Source organism: Ipomoea nil, unplaced genomic scaffold, assembly GCF_001879475.1.
Source record: "Ipomoea nil cultivar Tokyo-kokei standard unplaced genomic scaffold, Asagao_1.1 scaffold0761, whole genome shotgun sequence".
Classification (NCBI taxonomy): Eukaryota; Viridiplantae; Streptophyta; class Magnoliopsida; order Solanales; family Convolvulaceae; genus Ipomoea; species Ipomoea nil.
This window is the reverse complement of record NW_017617189.1, coordinates 65,942-84,416: the sequence shown is the minus strand read 5'-3', so window position 1 is coordinate 84,416 and position 18,475 is coordinate 65,942. Positions and strand designations below refer to the sequence as shown.

The following is an 18,475-nucleotide window of genomic DNA, read 5'->3' as shown; positions in this document are numbered from 1 at the left end:
CGCTCGCTCGCAATCAAGGAAGCGTTATTGTGGATTATGAAGAGATGGTGTGAGAATACTGTGATTTATTCAGATTGTCAGACCTTGTGTAGGATGTTTAATGATGATTTACCGAATTTCTCTTATGCAGGGTGTGTTATTGGTGAATGTCATACTCTCAAACGACACTTTGAATCAGTGTCCTTTCGATTTATGTGCAAATTAGCAAACTAGCTAGCTCATGCATTAGCTAGATATGTGAGTTGTGAGTCTAATTCTTCTATTTGGTGTTTTTACTATTTCTTCTTGTATTGAACATTTGATTTTTTGAGTTGGAGGGAATTCCTTAAAAGAAAGGGAAAAAAAAAAAAAAAAAAAATTTCCTAACGGGTTTGCCCGAATCCGTTTTCTTGTTTACATCCGGGTCACTCCGGTCAGTCAGTCATCAGTGTAGTGTAACGGATAATGTTCTCTCTATCCTCCACCGCGCACTGCTCACAGCATCCGCCGTTCTCCGCCTCTATCCTCACCGGAAAGCACCACTCTACCGCCACCTCCTCTGCAATTCTGTCTTTCAATTCCTCCTCCGGCGACCTCAGCCGGGCTACTGCACACAAGCCTCTGAAAACCTCCTCTTCTGAAAACTCCAAGCTCCTCCTCAACAATTCCATTACTTCCACTCCAACCCCTCCCGCTGTCGTCGCTCCACCACAAAATGTCGATACCAAGCTCTGCCTGTCCAGCGAACAGTCCCCGCCGGCAGCTCCTCAAGATACATCTTTAGGAGAATATGAGAATGGTTCTTTGGGAAATTTGGAAAATTCAGACTCGGATGAAAAGGATACGGGAGGAGCTGAATTTAGGGAAAAAGGAAAGATCTTTGTAGGGAATCTTCCATTGTGGATCAAGAAAAATGAGCTTGCAGAGTTATTCGGGCAATTTGGGCCTATTAAAGATGTGATTTTGATTAGGGGTCACCATGAAACTGACAGAAATATGGGGTTTGGGTTTGTGATATATGGAGGGTCCAGTCCCGAGAAGTCGGCTATCAAGGCAGTTCAGTTTGACGGAGTTGAGTTTCACGGGAGGGTGTTAACTGTGAAGTTGGATGATGGGAGGAGAATAATGAAAGATAAGAAAAAGGGCAGAACGAGGTGGATGGAAGGGAGCTCAAGTAGGAACTTCAGGAAGGTTTTGGAATCGCAGCCAGAGAATTGGCATGCAGTGGTGCGTGCATTTGAAAGAATCAACAAGGTATATGTTATGTTTATTGAGTTACCTTAGGGTTTTGGTTGCTGGGTATGTTGTTTAGTTGTTGGAAGTTGGAACTTAGAAGTGAATTCTGCCTGCCAAATATGGTTTTGAGAATGTGAAATACTATGCCCGCTAGGGCTTAGCTCAGAAGTTCAATAGGCCGTATTTGTGAGAAGATACTGGGGTGGATTATGCTCAAAGTGGGACCGGGGTGTGGGGGCCCTTGGGTTGGGGATTCAACCTTTTGGGAGAAGAGAATGTGAATACTATTATTTGCTGCACAAATGCTTGATTGAAGGAATAAAGAAGAATCAATAAGTTTGAGTTTAATGGCTATTATTGATATGCTTTTGCAATGATAAAAATGACTTCTAGGTCAATTAACTGATTTGTATTTAAGGAACTATATATAGTGGATGTTCATTTTAGGCAACTCATGTTGTGTTATTTTGTATCACTTCAACTGTATATATGATTATGATCTTTGTAGCCATCCAGGAAGGAGTTTGGGATGATGGTGAACTATTATGGTAGGAGAGGAGACAAGCATCGAGCCAGGGAAATGTTTGAGAAGATGCGCTCTAGGGGAATAGTACCAACATCTTACGAATATACCAAGTTAGTTTCCCCCTATAAAATGCGGTTTCAGTTTACAGCTGTTCGTCACTACCAAACATGTTGCCATGTTGGTACTTGATTTTGTTTGGAGATATACTGTTGAGTATTCGCCATTGTTTGCCATGGTGCTTTATTTTGAAGTCCTTGTATAATTTTAAGCATTTTGCATTTGTTGAAATTTCATATCTAAGAAATTAAGGGTACGTAGATAATCATAAATATTATTTGCTGGTTTAGACGCTAAAGGATTTGTATTTTGTGCAGTCTGACTTATGCTTACACAGTGAGTAGAGACATGGAAGAAGCACTTACTTGTGTGAGGAAAATGAATGATGAAGGAATTGAAATTAGTGTGGTAACTTATAGTATTATTGTTGGTGGATTTGCTAAGGTTGGCAATGTTGAGTAAGTAATTTGCATCCCTTTCTAATAGTTCTCGGTTTATATCGCATTCAATCTTTTCTGCTTGCACAGTTTACATTTTCCAAATGATTTTCATTAAGCTGATATTGTGGCTCTTGATACCATGTCAAATGGAGAACTCCATATGTTTTCATATATCTCAGACTAAGGAATATACATATTTATACAAGAAACTATATACTAAGGTAAGGATCGGAACCTAATCCCTAAGAATATACACATTAATCCCTAATATCATGCTAAATATATTCCTACCATTTATAATGTCGCTTAATATCATGCTAAATATATTCCTACCATTTATAATGTCTAACAATGCTTTAAGAAGCGCATGTGCTTTCATGCTTCCTCCAATAACCAAGTTTTCTTATCCATTGATTGTTTGGATTAATTTATTAGATTTTATAATTCAAACTTTGTTGATGTCCCCTTTTCCTGTTTCTGCAAGAGCTGCAGAGCACTGGTTTCTGGAGGCCAAAGAGAGGCATGCAACCTTAAGTGCGAGCATATATGGAAATATAATCTATGCAAACTGGTATTTTATCATCAATTTTGTGTCTCCACTCCGTTTATTCAATTTTATTTTATTTATGCATTTTCCAATAGTAAAATTTGTTGCATTATTTAATTAATGTGTCATTTTGCTGACCTGGTAATTGTTGTTTGATTCACAAGTAGCTATGTGGTTTTCTTTTTCTTCTGCTTCCTCATTTTTTATATGGTAAGACTAATGTATTTTTAGGAGCTAATGTTGTTGGAATTTATTATTAAATGCAGCCAAACTTGTAATATGGATCGAGCCGAAGAGCTATTGAGGGAGATGGAAGAAGAGGGTATTGCTGCTCCAATTAGTATATTTCACACCATGATGGATGGCTATACAATTACTCGAAATGAAGAAAAATGTCTTCTTATGTTTGATAGGCTTAAGGTAAGAATACGCTTATTAAAACTACTCTACTCGGTGTGGGTGCGAAAATTTGTATTTCAGGTTTTTGAATTTGTGAAACTTGAAAATTTTATCAAGTAATGGAGGCACTAAAAATCCTTTGGATAAACCATCTTAGTTGGCGTGATTGGCCGTTCACTCTCAACCCCTAAGAGAGTTCGGGAGTTCAAACCCCCTCTTGTATGGAAAAACCAATATGGCTAGCACTTTGCCCCTTAATTGGGCCGGCCCGGTGCGAACGGGGATTAATCTGAGTATGGTACAGGCTGAAATGTGCCTCCTACAGTTAGGGCCTCCTTAGGACACCTCGTGGCATGGATGAAGTAGGCGCTAGGCGTTAGTCGGGCGGTAGAGTAGCACCTAGCGCCTAGACAGCCTAGGCGGCTAAACTAAAAACAAGAAAAAAACAATGCATGCGTGGTGTATGTCATATTATACACACACAGACACACACACACATATATATATATATATATATATATATATATAATGAAAAAAAAAATTAGCAAGGCCGAGTTAACTCGGCTAACTCTGCCGAATTGAACGAGTTAACTTGGTCGAGTTCGTCAACAACTCGGCCGAGTTAGGTGTCTAGATGGCTGCCCAGGGGAAATCGCCACGGTCTAGGACCGCCTAGGCCGATTTTTGCAACAGTGCCTCATGGTATAACCAAAAAAATCCTTTGGATATTACTTGCATTTGGCATGCGTGACCTCACTTTTGTCAACATCATATGATGGTTGCATGATCGTGTCTAACAAATCCACATGTTGTTTTAGTGAAGCTATATGAGTAAAGCAATGCGATTTCTACTTGGAAATTAAAATTCTTCCCTCTGGCCAGATTTTGACTTTAATTGGTGTTGCAGGAGTGTGGCTTTACACCGTCAGTAATCAGTTATGGATGTCTCATTAATATCTATACTAAGGTGCATTTTCCTCGACTTAATCTCTACTTGTAAAACTGGCTTTGGTTGTTTTACTTGCTTCCTTTTCACCGTACTGCTTCCTAAAATTCCCAAGTAGCTTAGTAGCTTTTCTAACATCACGTTTTTGTATTAATGAGCACAATGTTTCAATATTTTGAGTATCTGATTGTAGTCAGGAAAGATTTCTAAAGCTTTGGAAGTCTGTGAAATGATGAAATTCGAAGGCATAAAGCATAACATGAAAACCTATTCCATGTTGATCAATGGGTTTATTAATTCGCGGGACTGGGCAAATGCGGTTGCTATCTTTGAAGATGTGATAAAGGATGGTTTGAAGCCTGACCTCGTGCTTTATAATAATATCATCGAAGCCTTCTGTGGCATGGGCAATATGGATCGTGCCATTCGTGTAGTTGACGAAATGAAATCGCAGAAGTTTAGGCCTAGTTCACAAACATTTATGCCTATCATTCACGCTTTTTCAAAAGTTGGAGAAATACGCAAAGCCCTTGATATTTTTGACATGATGAGGTGGAGCGGATGCATACCAACTGTCCACACGTATAATGCTATAATTCTTGGCCTCGTTGAAAAGCTTCAGGTAACGTAAACTATCTTTCTTTGGAATTTTTGCACTTGGGTAGAGCATCAAAAGCAATGCATGGTTTCTATCTTTTCAAATCCACAAGACAATATCAAATAAGGCATCCATGCTGGCTAAGTATTTGCCTATTGTTTTCTACATATATACTTATATTCCTAAACGAGCTCCCTATCATTATGTATGTCTATGCAATCAAATTACTCGATTGCCAACTACTATGTAGTGTGAGGGCACCTCTGTTACCATTCCAAATGGGTGGTCAAAAGATCGAACCCCGGTGGTGGGGGCATTGGTTCTTGGGCTGAAAAAGATTGAGAAAGTATAGAACAGATACTACCTTGTAAAGAATCATGTGTTTCAAAAAAAAATAAGTATTCTCTGGATTAACATCTCTGGGCATCCTTGTGACAAACCGATTTTATACTTCCACATGACATTGACATTTCACGCCTTCACGGTGGAAAGTCTTTGATACAATTGTTTATTCTAGATATACTACATGAACATTGTGCTACACTAAATATAGTCGTGCATCCAACTCTATACAGATGGAGAAGGCTGTGGAAATTTTGGATGAGATGTTACTGGCCGGTGTTAGACCTAACAAGCATACATATACTACAATCATGCATGGTTATGCATCGGTTGGCGATACTGAAAAAACATTCGAGTATTTCTCGAAACTTAAAAACGAGGGGCTGGAGCTCGATGTGTATACTTATGGGGCACTACTCAAGGCATGCTGTAAATCGGGAAGGATGCACAGCGCGTTGGCAGTGACAAGAGAAATGAGCATTCAAAACGTTCCTAGGAATGCCTTCATATATAACATATTAATGGATGGGTAAGGGTTGTTTTATACCTGCTATGCTGGCATTAATAATAATTAGTCAAAAACCTAATTAACAATCGTAGCACCCAAAGAAAAACGGGCATGTGCTCTTTCTTTGCTTCTTGGGCATTCTTTCTACTATGTTGATTTGAATCCTTGGTTCTATCTATTTTGTTGTCCGTGAAGGTGGGCTCGAAGAGGTGATGTGATGGAGGCTACTGACCTGATGCAACAAATAAGGCATGACGGGATTCAGCCCGATGTCCATACATACACATCTTTAATAAGCGCTTGTTGTAAAGCTGGAGATATGCAGGTAATATATGATTATTATTTACCAGCAGGTTACCATTTCATGTATATTGCTAACAATTTGGTTCTCTAAAACGGGTGTGTGAATGTTATTGCTTTGACACTATCCTGATCCTGATGAATATTCCTATAGCGTATTTGCTTTTCTTTCTTAGGTGTTAACAGTCCCACATTGAAAATTAGCTAATTGATTGATTCAGTCTTTTAGTGTGGTTGGGCCCATGTGCATTATAACACAGTTGAGTGACTTTGGCTCAATCTTAGATTATAACATAGTATTAGAGCCTATACGGTCCACTTTGTGTTCATCCGGTGGTCAACTGGTTAGATTCAAAATAACCTGGTTCCACTCGAGGGGGAGTGTTGGATTCAGTCTTTTAGTGTGGTTTAGCTCATGTGCATTTATAGTTCAGTTGAGTGACCTTGGTCCAATCTTAGATTATAATCAGTCATTAAGTGATGTTGAAAAGAGGCATTTACGTGAAGTTGTTTGCTCTTGCATTGAATTAAGTCATGCATTCTAAAGTTATACACACTTCATTGGTTACGTTAGAAGGTACTATTTCTCGAGTGCTGGATTAGTCTGAATGAATGCATATTGAGTATATTTATTGTCAGAGAGCAACGAAAACAATTGAAGAGATGAAGTTGGTCGGAGTGCAACCCAACGTAAAATCCTACACCACGCTCATAAATGGTTGGGCACGGGCATCTCTCCCGGGGGAAGCTTTGAAATGCTTCGGGGAAATGAAACAAGCCAGGCTAAAGCCAGACAAAGCTGTATACCATTGCTTAATGACCTCGCTGCTGTCAAGAGCCACATTCAACGACAGTTACATTTTAACAGCGATCAAATGCCTTTGTGGAGAGATGGTGGAGGCCGGGTTGACGGTTGACATGGGCACCGCTGTCCACTGGTACAGGTGCTCGCGCAAGATCGAGAGGACTGGCGGGGACATCACAGCGGCGCTGCGGAAGACTTTTCCGCGTGATTGGAATCCAGATAAGCTTCCTAACACAGCTTCTTATATCAACGATGAAGGTGAAGATTTACACTATTATAATGGTTATGATTAATTGATTATTGTTTAGAGTCTCACATTGAAAATATAAGAGAGAACATATGAGTTTATAAGGTCATGAGTTGAACTAGCTAATTGATTGGATTCAGTCTTTTAGTGTGGTTTTATCCATGTGCATTATAGCTTATAGTTGAGTGACTTTAACCCAATCTTAGATGTGATGCAGCTCAAATTTTTGACCGTATCTAGATTAGAGTTAGTTAGGCCTAAGCTCCATGTAAGTTTAAATTTTCTTATTGCTTACAAGAAACACTAAACATATTTGTTGGGGATAATATTGCCAATACACGGCATACGTATATATGGAAAATTCTACAATGTTGATTTGTATTTAGTATTGTTAGTGTAAATTCAACTCATGATCTTAACATATAATTATGAATTCGATTGGAAAATGAATGTGTTCGTTTATTTCTAATGAAATACTAGTGATTAAAGAAAGCCTTTAGGGTTGCTTGGAGCCAATATTTAAGGATCGTTATGCTGTGCATCCGTGTGCACCATGTAAAAACGACGTCGTTTTGATTAAAAATGCACGTCCCTTAAAAAAAATTCAGTTTCGATTCCCCTCAACAGCATTATGTTGTTCATTCATTCTGGATTTTTAGTTCATTGATTCTGGATTTTTAGTTCGTTCATTGATTCTGAATTTTTAGTTCATTGATTATGGATATATAGTTTAAATTATGCACAACATAATGCTATTGCTGGGAATCGAACTGGCAGCTCCCCGGAGAGAATTGTTTCTCCCTTTGATTTTTTTTTTTAAATGGGACGCGCGTTTTTAATAAAACGATGTCGTTTTTGCATCCGTATGCACCATGCATGGTGCACACAGATGCACCGCATAATTTGCCAATATTTATTGGTTGGACTGTGGTTTACACAGCTGTGTGAATCACGGTGACATTGTTTCTCGCATTTTTTTCACACGACTCACTACAACATGCATTTTTATAATTCATAATATATATTATTTTAACTCATAAAGTACATTATTCAAACTCATAAAATAAATTATCTTACCCCAAAAGTTTCATTATTCTAACACATGTACATTATTCTAACACATAAAATATATTATTTTAACACATAATGTACATTATTCTAACACATAAAGTATATTATTATAACTCATAAAGTACATTATTATAACTCATGGTCAGCTTATACGTGCCCTAACCGGCTCAGAGTTAGTTACAATCTACGTTAGGGAGTCTCAACACAAAATCCGCTCCTTGTATCAATACATGACGTCACCTCATCGGCATTCTTCTTTGTCGTGTTCTGGTCGAGCTACTAGCCCTTCTGTCTATCTGGGTAACAGACTTGCTTTGTATTTTCCCTAACAAGTATAAACCCGGAGTTAATTCCAGCAAAGATCTTTTGACTATAATGATTTTTTAAATTTGGTCCTTGTTTTTTAATTGGGACAAATATGACACTTGGCTATTAAAATCTTTTCACTATTGATCCTTCCATCACTTGATCATTATTTGAACGTCAAAGTCAGGGATAAAGTTAGTCCTTTCATTTGTTTAGTGTCTTCTTCCATGCTAAATATTTCATTGTAGCGTAGTAGTTATATGCAAGCTTTGGAAACTTAAATCTTTAATGCTAAATATTTCAAAATCTTTGCACCATTGCATTTAATTTCTACGTCAGGCATGAATTTCAAATACCAACAACTTTCAACATTAAAAAAATAATAATAATAAATAAATAAATAAATAAAGAGCCATAGTGAAATGATCCCAACCCAGATTTCTTGAATTGCACTTCACACACATGTTGAAATCCTTTGATCACATAAACAAACCGAAACCCAGAATCTTGAAATTGCCATTAACAAATAAATTCTATGAAGGAAAGTTCAAGCTTTACCATGGAGATTGAACGCTGAAGCTTCTTTTTTTTCTTTTTTTTTTTAAAAAAATCTTTCAGGAAGGCAAGATAAAATTATTATTTGGGAGCTGAAGATGAAATGTGGGGGACTGTTGAGGAGGAAGAAGACACTCAACAAATAAAATGACAAATTTACCCCTGACTTTGAAGTTCAAATAACGATCAGGTGAGAGAAGGAATAATAGTGGAAAGATTTTGATAGTCAAATGTCACATTTGTCTAAATTAAAAGACAAATACCAAATCTGAAAAATCACTACAGGTCTACAGTTAGAGGACCTTTGTTGGAATTAACTCTATAATCATGTATACCATAAATATTTGTACTGCGAACTACATATGAAAAATTTTATCATGTTGATCAACACCAGTGCCAATTGTGTTAGGTGTAATCATGGTTGCAGTAGGCGCTAGGCGCTAGTCGGGCGGCCGGCGCCTAGCGCCTAGGCGGATTCTAGGCGGCGCTAGGCGGGCACCAAAAAAATTTAAAAAAATAGTAACAGACTTGTAGTTCGACAATTTTAATGAGGTTGTTTTCAACGTTCACTCAAATAACACATCTAAATAAATGAAATAATGATAATTTATAAGTCATAATGTCATAATAATATTAAAATCAATAATTAATGAAAAACGACATCGAACAAAATCGGTCAAAATAAAACAAAATCGGTCAAAAAGATCAAAATCGGACGAAATCGGTCGACTCGACCGAGTTGACCGACTCGGCCGAGTTTGGTCGCCCAGGCCGCCTAGGCGGCCGGCCGAGTTTTGGCCGCCTTTAAGCCAAAACTCTAAGGCTCGGTGCCGCCTGTCCGCCTAGGCGACTAGGCGGCCGAGTTTTGCAACCTTGGGTGTAATCATGAACACTAACTAATTGTACTGGGTGTTATTGGTCATTGCCGGCCTTCGATGTACAACCATAAAAAAACTAATATAATAATAATAATAACCTAAAGTAAATTGATTAATATTCTTTTGACCCATAGCTTATTGGTTATGCAGGGAGGCTCCCAACTATATATATTGGCTCAAAATTCCAATTGTTTAAGGAACCTTCAAAGCATGCAAAGTGACATTGGAGCTTTTTGTCCCTGGTAGTAGCCAACAACATTATAATAATATACATACATTAATTATAACAAAAAAAAAAAAAAAAAAACCTTAAACATCCTTGAAGACGCCTTAATTACATTGACTTTATAAACATATTTATAAAGATGTCTGCTTAAAGCCTTAATCTGTTTTTATTAAATTAATTATGTTATCTAAATATGATCCTCATGTTTAAAGGGAACATTGTGAATGGTGGGTGTCTAACATATATGGCCTTTGATCTTTTCTTTTTTTTTTTTAAAAAAAATAATAATTAATTATTAGTATATTTTGACCAATAATTGGAACATTATTAATATGAAAAAATGGATTATTGAGTTAAAGTGGTTGCAATCATGGAAGGTCAATTTGCATGTGGCCTTATCTGTACATGACTTGTGTCATATAAATCATGGAGAGTGGTAGAGAGGAGACAAACCAGTTCATGCACACACATTTTTGCTCCTTCTAAGAAACTCTCTAATTAACTATATCTACACATACATACATACATATATGTTAATCTCAAGATTCCCATACAAAATCTTCTTCTTACAATATTCTTTTGTAAGATAGTCCAAGTTTTCCAGCTTCGTCAAACTATATATCTTGAACCTATGAGGAAGTAAATCGAGTCAATCTAATTTTGAGACTCAACAACAAAATGTACGCTTTTGCTTAAAAGAATATTATTTTCACTTTTAATCTCATGACTGATAGGCTACTTTTACAGTTTCACATCTAGTCATCAAGTATTATTTTTGTCACACTTGATATATGACCTTTTTGTCTATCACGTTTAGTCCATATGAGTGATCTGACCAAATGTCTGATAGAAAACAACCCGAACTCATCACATTCCTAATTCAAAAGAGCCATGATGGTTTAATTTTGAACACTTTGGTGCTTTTCGAGTAACGATGGATGATTTCAAATAAGAAATGTGACGCATTCTGATTGTATTCTTCTAAAAATGTAGCAAAAAATGAAAGCTACGCATAAACAAATAATAAAAATAATACTTGTTGACTAAATATGAAAGTGATGTAATAATTCCGGGACAAAAATGAAAACAATTCAAATATGCATGATAAAAATTGGACATCCAAGACAAAAGGCCAGGATAACACATAGGGTAAAGATATGCATGATATTGGCTAGTCCAAACACAACACTTTTACGGTCCAAAGTAGGCGTCCATCTTGTCAAACATATAGTTTTTTTAAGATAATGTCTAATACTTTTTTTTTAAATAAATACTTTAAAGTATATCGAGGCAAGATTATATGAGAATTGTTTATGCATAAATAATTGAATGTTGAATTTGCGTATTTAAATAGGTAATTCTAAGTTTACAAATGCAAGATAATATAGTCAAGATTGATTATAATTGTCAATAAAATAATTATATAGGTATGGTTGAAACCAAATACGGGACATAAGGGAGAGCAAATAAAAATTAGGGCATAAAATATTAAATATATAGTAATATTGAAGATCTAACTGCTGATTGCCAAACAAGGACATTGCGAGGTAGTTTCCCACTTCAATTTGTTGTGTGATTTGAATACTCTTTTGTCAATAAATATGACAAGTAGTTAATATGATTGGCTTAATTATATTTTTTTTATTTTTCTAAAACTATTATTATTATTATTATTTGTTGTTGTTGTTATTATTATTATTATTATTATTATTATTATTATTATTATTATTATTATTATTATTATTAAATATATGTATACCCTTAGGTCATTTTACATGTTAATCTAAACAGTTAATTTTTTCAAATATCTTTTTACCAACCGTTGATATAATTTACTGGTCAAATCCGCTAATATAATCCGAGCGCTAACTGCTAACTCTTGATTGTTAAACAAAGACATTGCAAGGTAGTTCTCACTTCAATTTGTTGTGATTTGAATACTCTCTTTATCAACAAATCCCTCAAGTAGTTAATATGATTGACTTTATTAATTATATTTTTTTTTAATGTTTTCATGGTATTAATAAAACAAATCCCTCAAGAATTTTTACATTAGAGAAATATAAAGACAATATAACTAATAAAATTATTTCTCTTAATTAATTTATTGCTAATGAATATTTTTTTAATAAAGACATTGTAGGGACAATAATGTAGCGAATATAATCAATTGATTAATTTGAATGTAAGGAATTTTTATATTCGAGAAAAATAAAGACAATATAACTAATGAAATTATTTCTCTTATTTAATTTATTGATAATGTATATTTTTTTTTTTGAATAAAGACATTGTAGATACATAATTCTAAAATAAAGAAATTCATATGTATTATTTTTTTGTTTTAGCTACTAAATTATTATTTAATTTAATAAGAGTAAAATAGAGTACTAATTATGCCAACTTTGATTGGGATGGGGTTCGAACCTAAGACCTTTCTTATTGCAATCAATGAATAAGTTAACGGTGAACTAACATAAATTAACGGAAAAGATAATATTTAACGGAAAAGTTAACGGAAAATCATATTCATTTAGGATAAATTAGGGAATCTAAAGGAAAAATTAAAATCTAATCAATCTGAGTCATTCATTTAATTAAAAATTTGACCGCCATTTTTTCTACCCATTATAGACCTAACTCTCTTGGGCTCTTATTAGTATAGTAGAAAATGTGAAAGCTATGAGGCGGTTTGGTTCACGGAATATTATATTACATTAGGGAATATTAGGGTGTGTTTGGAAACCTGGAAAATGAGTTCTGGAAATCATTTTCCAAGTTTCCATTGTTTGGATGTGTCTGGAAAATCAAGTCAACGGAAATCATTTTCCGTTGACTTTGGAAAATAAGCTTGTTTTGGAGGAAAATGACTTCCCCTTTTTTGGGGGGAAGTCATTTTCCAACTTTTACACCAACATCACACCACCATCAGTCCATCACCACCACTACTGCCGCCACCACCACCACTATACCACCGCCACCATCACACCACCACCACTACCACCACCAGCACCATACCACCGCAACCACTACCACCACCAACACCATACCACCACCACCACCACCACCACCGCTGCCACCACCACCACCACCATACAACCGCAACCATCGTCGCCGCCGCCACCACCACCATACCACCGCCAGCACACCACCACCTTCACACCACCGCCGCCGTCGCCACCACCACCACCATACCACCGCAACCACCGTCGCCGCCACTACCACCATACCACCGCAACCACCGTCGCCGCCACCACTACCACCATACCGCCGCGGCCGCCATCACCACCATACCACCGCAACCACCGCCACCACCACCAACATATCACCGTCACCACACCACCGCCGCCACCATCGCAACCACCGTCGCCGCCACCACCAACATACCAACCCCCGTCGCCGCCACCACTACCACCATACCACCGACGCCGCCATCACCACCATACCACTGCAACCATCGCCACCACCACCACACTACCGCCATCACACCGCCGCCGCCGCCACCACCACCACCATACCATCGTAACCACCGTCGCCGCCACAACCACCGTACCACCGCAACCACCGTCCCCGCCACCACTACCACCATACCACCGCCGCCGCCATCACCACCATACCACTGCAACCATCGCCACCACCACCATACCACCGCAACAACCGCCACCACCATCACACCGCCGCCGCCGCCACCACCACCACCATACCACCACAACCACCGCCGTCGCCACCACCATACCACCGCCGCCGCCACCACCACTGCCACCACCGTCATACCACCACCAATTATTATTATTATTATTATTATTATTATTATTATTATTATTATTATTATTATATTATTATTATTATTATTATTATTATTATTATTATTATTATTATTATTATTATTATTATTATATAACGAATAACACCACTACCACTACACCTCCACCACCACCACCACCATAATATTTTTGATATATTATTAGTTTTTTTTTTTTTTTTAAAAAACTTAGCTATTTTTTATTATATTTAAAATTAATATTATATTATTATATATTATTATACATGTTGTAATATTCTAAATAAAATAATTAAAATGTTTAATTATACAATTCTACTCATTTTCCATAAAATGAACCAAACACACAAAAACAGTTTTCCAAAATGCAACCAAACACTGGAAAGGAAAATGTTTTCTGGAAAATGACTCATTTTCTAGAAAACATTTTCCAGAAGTCATTTTCCTGCTTTCCAAACGGACCCTTAAATTGTTGGGAATGTTAGATTTTTGTGTTTGGTTAAATTTGAGCTATATTCATTACATTAATAGTAAAATAACGCGTACAAATAATTTTAGAATATTATGACTTCTCGAATTACGGATTTTTTTTCATTTTTCCTTTGTTACTGCTAACCTAATTATAATTATTAAGTGTTTGGGCAGGAATTTAAAATGAATGATTTTGTTTTTAATAATAGTATAGAGTATAGATTATTAACAACCGATTCTTTTTCAAATTTTTTTTTTTTGGAAAAATCTTCTTTATATTCATTTGATTAATAATAAAATAACGCCTTGTAATTTAATCTAAATTATTAATAACCGATTCTTTTTTTTTTTTTTTTTTTGCAAAACCTTCCTTATATTCATATTAATCTATATCTATACTATCTATACTTCTATGCTATATAATAAAAACAAAATCCTCCATTTTAACTTCCCGCCCAAAACAGTCTTATTATTAAGATTTGTGTAATATTGTAAAATAGTGTAATACAATTTCTAATAGAATGTATTGTTTCTTACTTTCCTATTCGTACTACAATTCTACATTAAAATTTCTATTCTAATATTATAAATAAAATAGTGTAATACAATTCCTAATAGAATATATTGTTTCCTACTTTCATATTCGTACTATAATTCTACACTAAAATTCCTATGCATAATACAATACAACAATATTAAAATTCATATTTCTATTCAACAATATTATATTATTCCTTTTCCCGTTAAAAATTATATTCTCCATTTTTAGTTGTATAATAATTCTCCGTTAATTCTCTGTTAACTTTACTAAATTTCAAACTCCCATTAAAACTCAATAGTCTGGCTGAATTATTAAGATTTAAATAAACAAATCTTAAAAACATGCATGCTTAATTCCCCGGCCTGTATCTTCCGGCAATCACATAGAAGAAACCTAATTCCATACAACACTGATAAACCTAGTTAAAATCAAACTCAATCTCCCAACTCCATGTTGTACTCAAACACTCCTAAATCACATATAAATATAGCCCAAAACCCAACACTCATCACTAAGACTGAAACAAAAGATCGAGGAAGAGCAATTTGGAGCTTGACTTTCCAATCAGGTAAAATTTATATTCTAACATTTTTCTTTATCAGGCAAGCCTTTATCTCCAGGGGTAAGAAAAATACTTGCAAAGAACAATACAACTGCAACGAATAAGGAAAATTGCCTAGTTCATTAGAGTAGTATTTTCATCCCGAAAATCAATCATTCCTAAAGATTAATACTCCATTCAGGAACCATACTGGCGTTAGCTTTATATCGTCAATTGTTACCAGAGATTGTTATCGCTTCAGTATTCTCACTGTATTTGCATAAATTGAAAGAAAAAATGCGAAAATGAATGTTCACAGCTAGAGCTGTCAAAACGGGCCGGTGGTGCGGGGCCTTGCAAAGCCCGTCATATGATGGGGGCGGGCTAAAAAGCCCGCCAAAATACGGGCCTGAGGGAGGCCGCCCCGCCTTAAGTCCATGGGCTTTGGCGGGGCCCCCGCCAAATTTTAAATGTTTTAAATTTAAATAAAAATTAAAATAAAAAGGTAATAATTGTATACTAAAATAATACTAATACAGTAATTATAGAGTTAATTCCAGCAACGGTCCTCTGACTATTGCGATTTTTTAAATTGGTCCTCGACTTTTAATTTAGACACTTGACTTTCTCAACTTTGGCGTAGCTTTAATGTGGTTCATAATAGAACAATTTTAAGATCAATGATTTGATGGACAAAAGAATTTGGTGATATCAAGGAAAATAAATTATCATAAAATATATACCTAATAATTATTATGGTATTTTTACTTGTGCACTATATAATACTTCATCCTTTCCATTTTATGTGTCTTGGTTCATTTAACGAGACTTGACTAAAGTTGTTTTTAATCTAATTTTTCATAATATTAAGTTTAGTGTTAGTTTATAAAACTTAAATATTTAGAAACTATACTAAAAATTCTATTAAATACAAAAAATAAAATTTAAAAATAATTAAAGAATACTAAAGGAAATAAACTAAGAAGAAAGAGTTGCACAGAGGAGGAGGAAAGAAAAGTAAAGGTCATATGGTGAAAAGAAATATACTTATGGTATAAAAGTATAATTATACAAATATTAGTATAATTGACTAATAATTATTATTGGTAATTAAGTTAATAATTATCTTAATAATAGTATAATTACAATTAAACATGGGTCTTTAGATTTTTTTTTTAATTAATTTTATGATAATCTACATATATATATATATATATATATATATATATATATATATAATGTATAAAAGAATAATTTCACAATATTAGTATAATTACCTAATAATTATTATAGTAATTAAAAGATTAATTACACAAATATTAATATAATTGATTAATAATTGTTGGGTTAATTAAGTTAATAATTACAAGAATATTAGTATATAATTACAATTAAAAATGGATCGTTGGATTTTTTTATATAATAATTACAATTAATTCATTCATATATAGAGGATAAGAAAAAAAAAAAAGTAAAGGCAATATGGTAAAAAGAATATACTTAAAGGTATAAAAGTATAATTGACTAATAATTATTATGGTAATTAAGCTAAACAATCGTTGGATTTATTTTTATAATAATTATAATTAAATTATTTATCCTTTTTTCTCCTATTTATTTTAGTAATAATATAATTACATAAATCACATTACATATTGATTTTTTAAGATAATTACAGACAAACGAGTCATATATTATTCAATTAATTGAGTGATACTTTTGCATTACTCTTATAATCAAATAAATGTAAATTTTCAAATATTAGAATTGTTTATAGTTTCATGTTTAATTTTATTATCTAAATATATAATAAAAAATTTTATCCGTGCATCGCATGGTAATTGGGCAATTATTTGCTTGAATTCCAGCAAGGATAACATCAAAAAACATAATCGATCCAAGTCATTTCATAAATTGCACAATATAATATTTGTTGTTATAATTTATATAATTGTATATCGATTCAAATACTTTTAAAATATTATAACAAATCAATTTTGTGCGACTCACGGGTGAAAATACTAAATTTTAAGAATATTTGAATCGATATACCATTATATAAATTATAACAACAAATATTATACTGGGCAATCTATTTAATATTAAAAATATAATAATATTAAAATTCCTATTCCTATTTTTCGTCACTACTCAATATTGAATCAATGATATTTAGTTGACTCCAATCTATTTATTTGACTTTGTTATTTGCTTTTCATTATTTATAAATAAACTGATTTTTGTTTTTTAGGTTTCCTTCTTTTTTTTTTTTTTTCCTTTTAAGAGTTGATGTTATTGGATTCAGATAAAAACAGTTTGCTCTGGTGAAGTTGGAGAAGTTGCTATCTTTGTGGGGAAGAGCCTGAAGGACTTTCCATAAATGCCAATTCTAGATAAAACTAGCATGGGTTTGAGTGAAAACATGTTGATAGCCGAAGAGTTTAGCGTATGTCAAGGAATCGTTGAAAACAGAGCATGAAACATTGTTAACACAATTGACCGACGAGCAAAAGAATGTTTACGACTTTGTAATGAAACATTGGGAAATGTTAAGTATACACCACGTAGTAGTTGCAAGGGGGAATAATCATGATATGCAGTGTGTTGGATTTGTATTAAAGCTACAACATGTAATACTGCATGTCCGCAACATGAAACCGGTAAATCGGACTTCTATAATAATGGTCTAGCGATTAATTTAATACGCTTAATCAGAGATTCAGCCAGACCATTCTGAGTATGGACATAAGGTACAGGATGCCTCACTTTGATGCCCAAGGTCATATAATAATCATTGAAAGCCGTTGACGTGAATTCTCCAGCATTATCCATTCCTATTGATTTAATAGGATAATCTGGGAATTAGACATTCAACTCAATAATTTTCGCAACAAATTTAGCGAAAGCTTTGTTTCTCGTGGACAGTGGACTAACATGAGTCTAACGGGTGGAAGCATCAATGAGGATCATAAAATATCTAAATGGTCTAGAAAGTGGACTAATTGGTCCACAAATGTCGCCCTGCAATCTCGGCAGAAATATAGGTGATTCATGTCCGACCTCAGTACGTGACGGGTGTACAATATATTTACCTTTTGCACAAGCAACACATGTAAACATATTTGGCGAAAGTATATGAGATCTTAACAGGTTATGTCCAGCAGAATTAGATATA

At 34.7% G+C, this 18,475-nt stretch overlaps 1 protein-coding gene across 1 annotated transcript; it reads left to right on the top strand.

The window, feature by feature from the left end:
- Nucleotides 1-380: 380 nt before the first annotated feature.
- On the top strand, nucleotides 381-7,299 carry LOC109176900 (pentatricopeptide repeat-containing protein At5g04810, chloroplastic-like). The gene is made up of 11 exons (XM_019326297.1): nucleotides 381-1,233; nucleotides 1,724-1,851; nucleotides 2,116-2,256; nucleotides 2,723-2,809; nucleotides 3,052-3,205; nucleotides 4,092-4,151; nucleotides 4,324-4,752; nucleotides 5,304-5,599; nucleotides 5,774-5,903; nucleotides 6,518-6,992; nucleotides 7,053-7,299. Exons 1-10 carry the CDS (start codon nucleotides 445-447, stop codon nucleotides 6,974-6,976), a joined length of 2,673 nt encoding a protein of 890 aa, XP_019181842.1. The 5' UTR covers nucleotides 381-444; the 3' UTR covers nucleotides 6,977-6,992; nucleotides 7,053-7,299.
- Nucleotides 7,300-18,475: the final 11,176 nt, after the last annotated feature.

Coding starts and splice junctions, on each gene's coding strand:
- LOC109176900 (XM_019326297.1), top strand. CDS start 445: ATGTTCTCTCTATCCTCCACCGCGCACTGCTCACAGCATCCGCCGTTC. Junction 1,852..2,115: donor ACATCTTACGAATATACCAA/GTTAGTTTCCCC, acceptor TATTTTGTGCAG/TCTGACTTATGCTTACACAG. Junction 2,810..3,051: donor AATATAATCTATGCAAACTG/GTATTTTATCAT, acceptor TATTAAATGCAG/CCAAACTTGTAATATGGATC.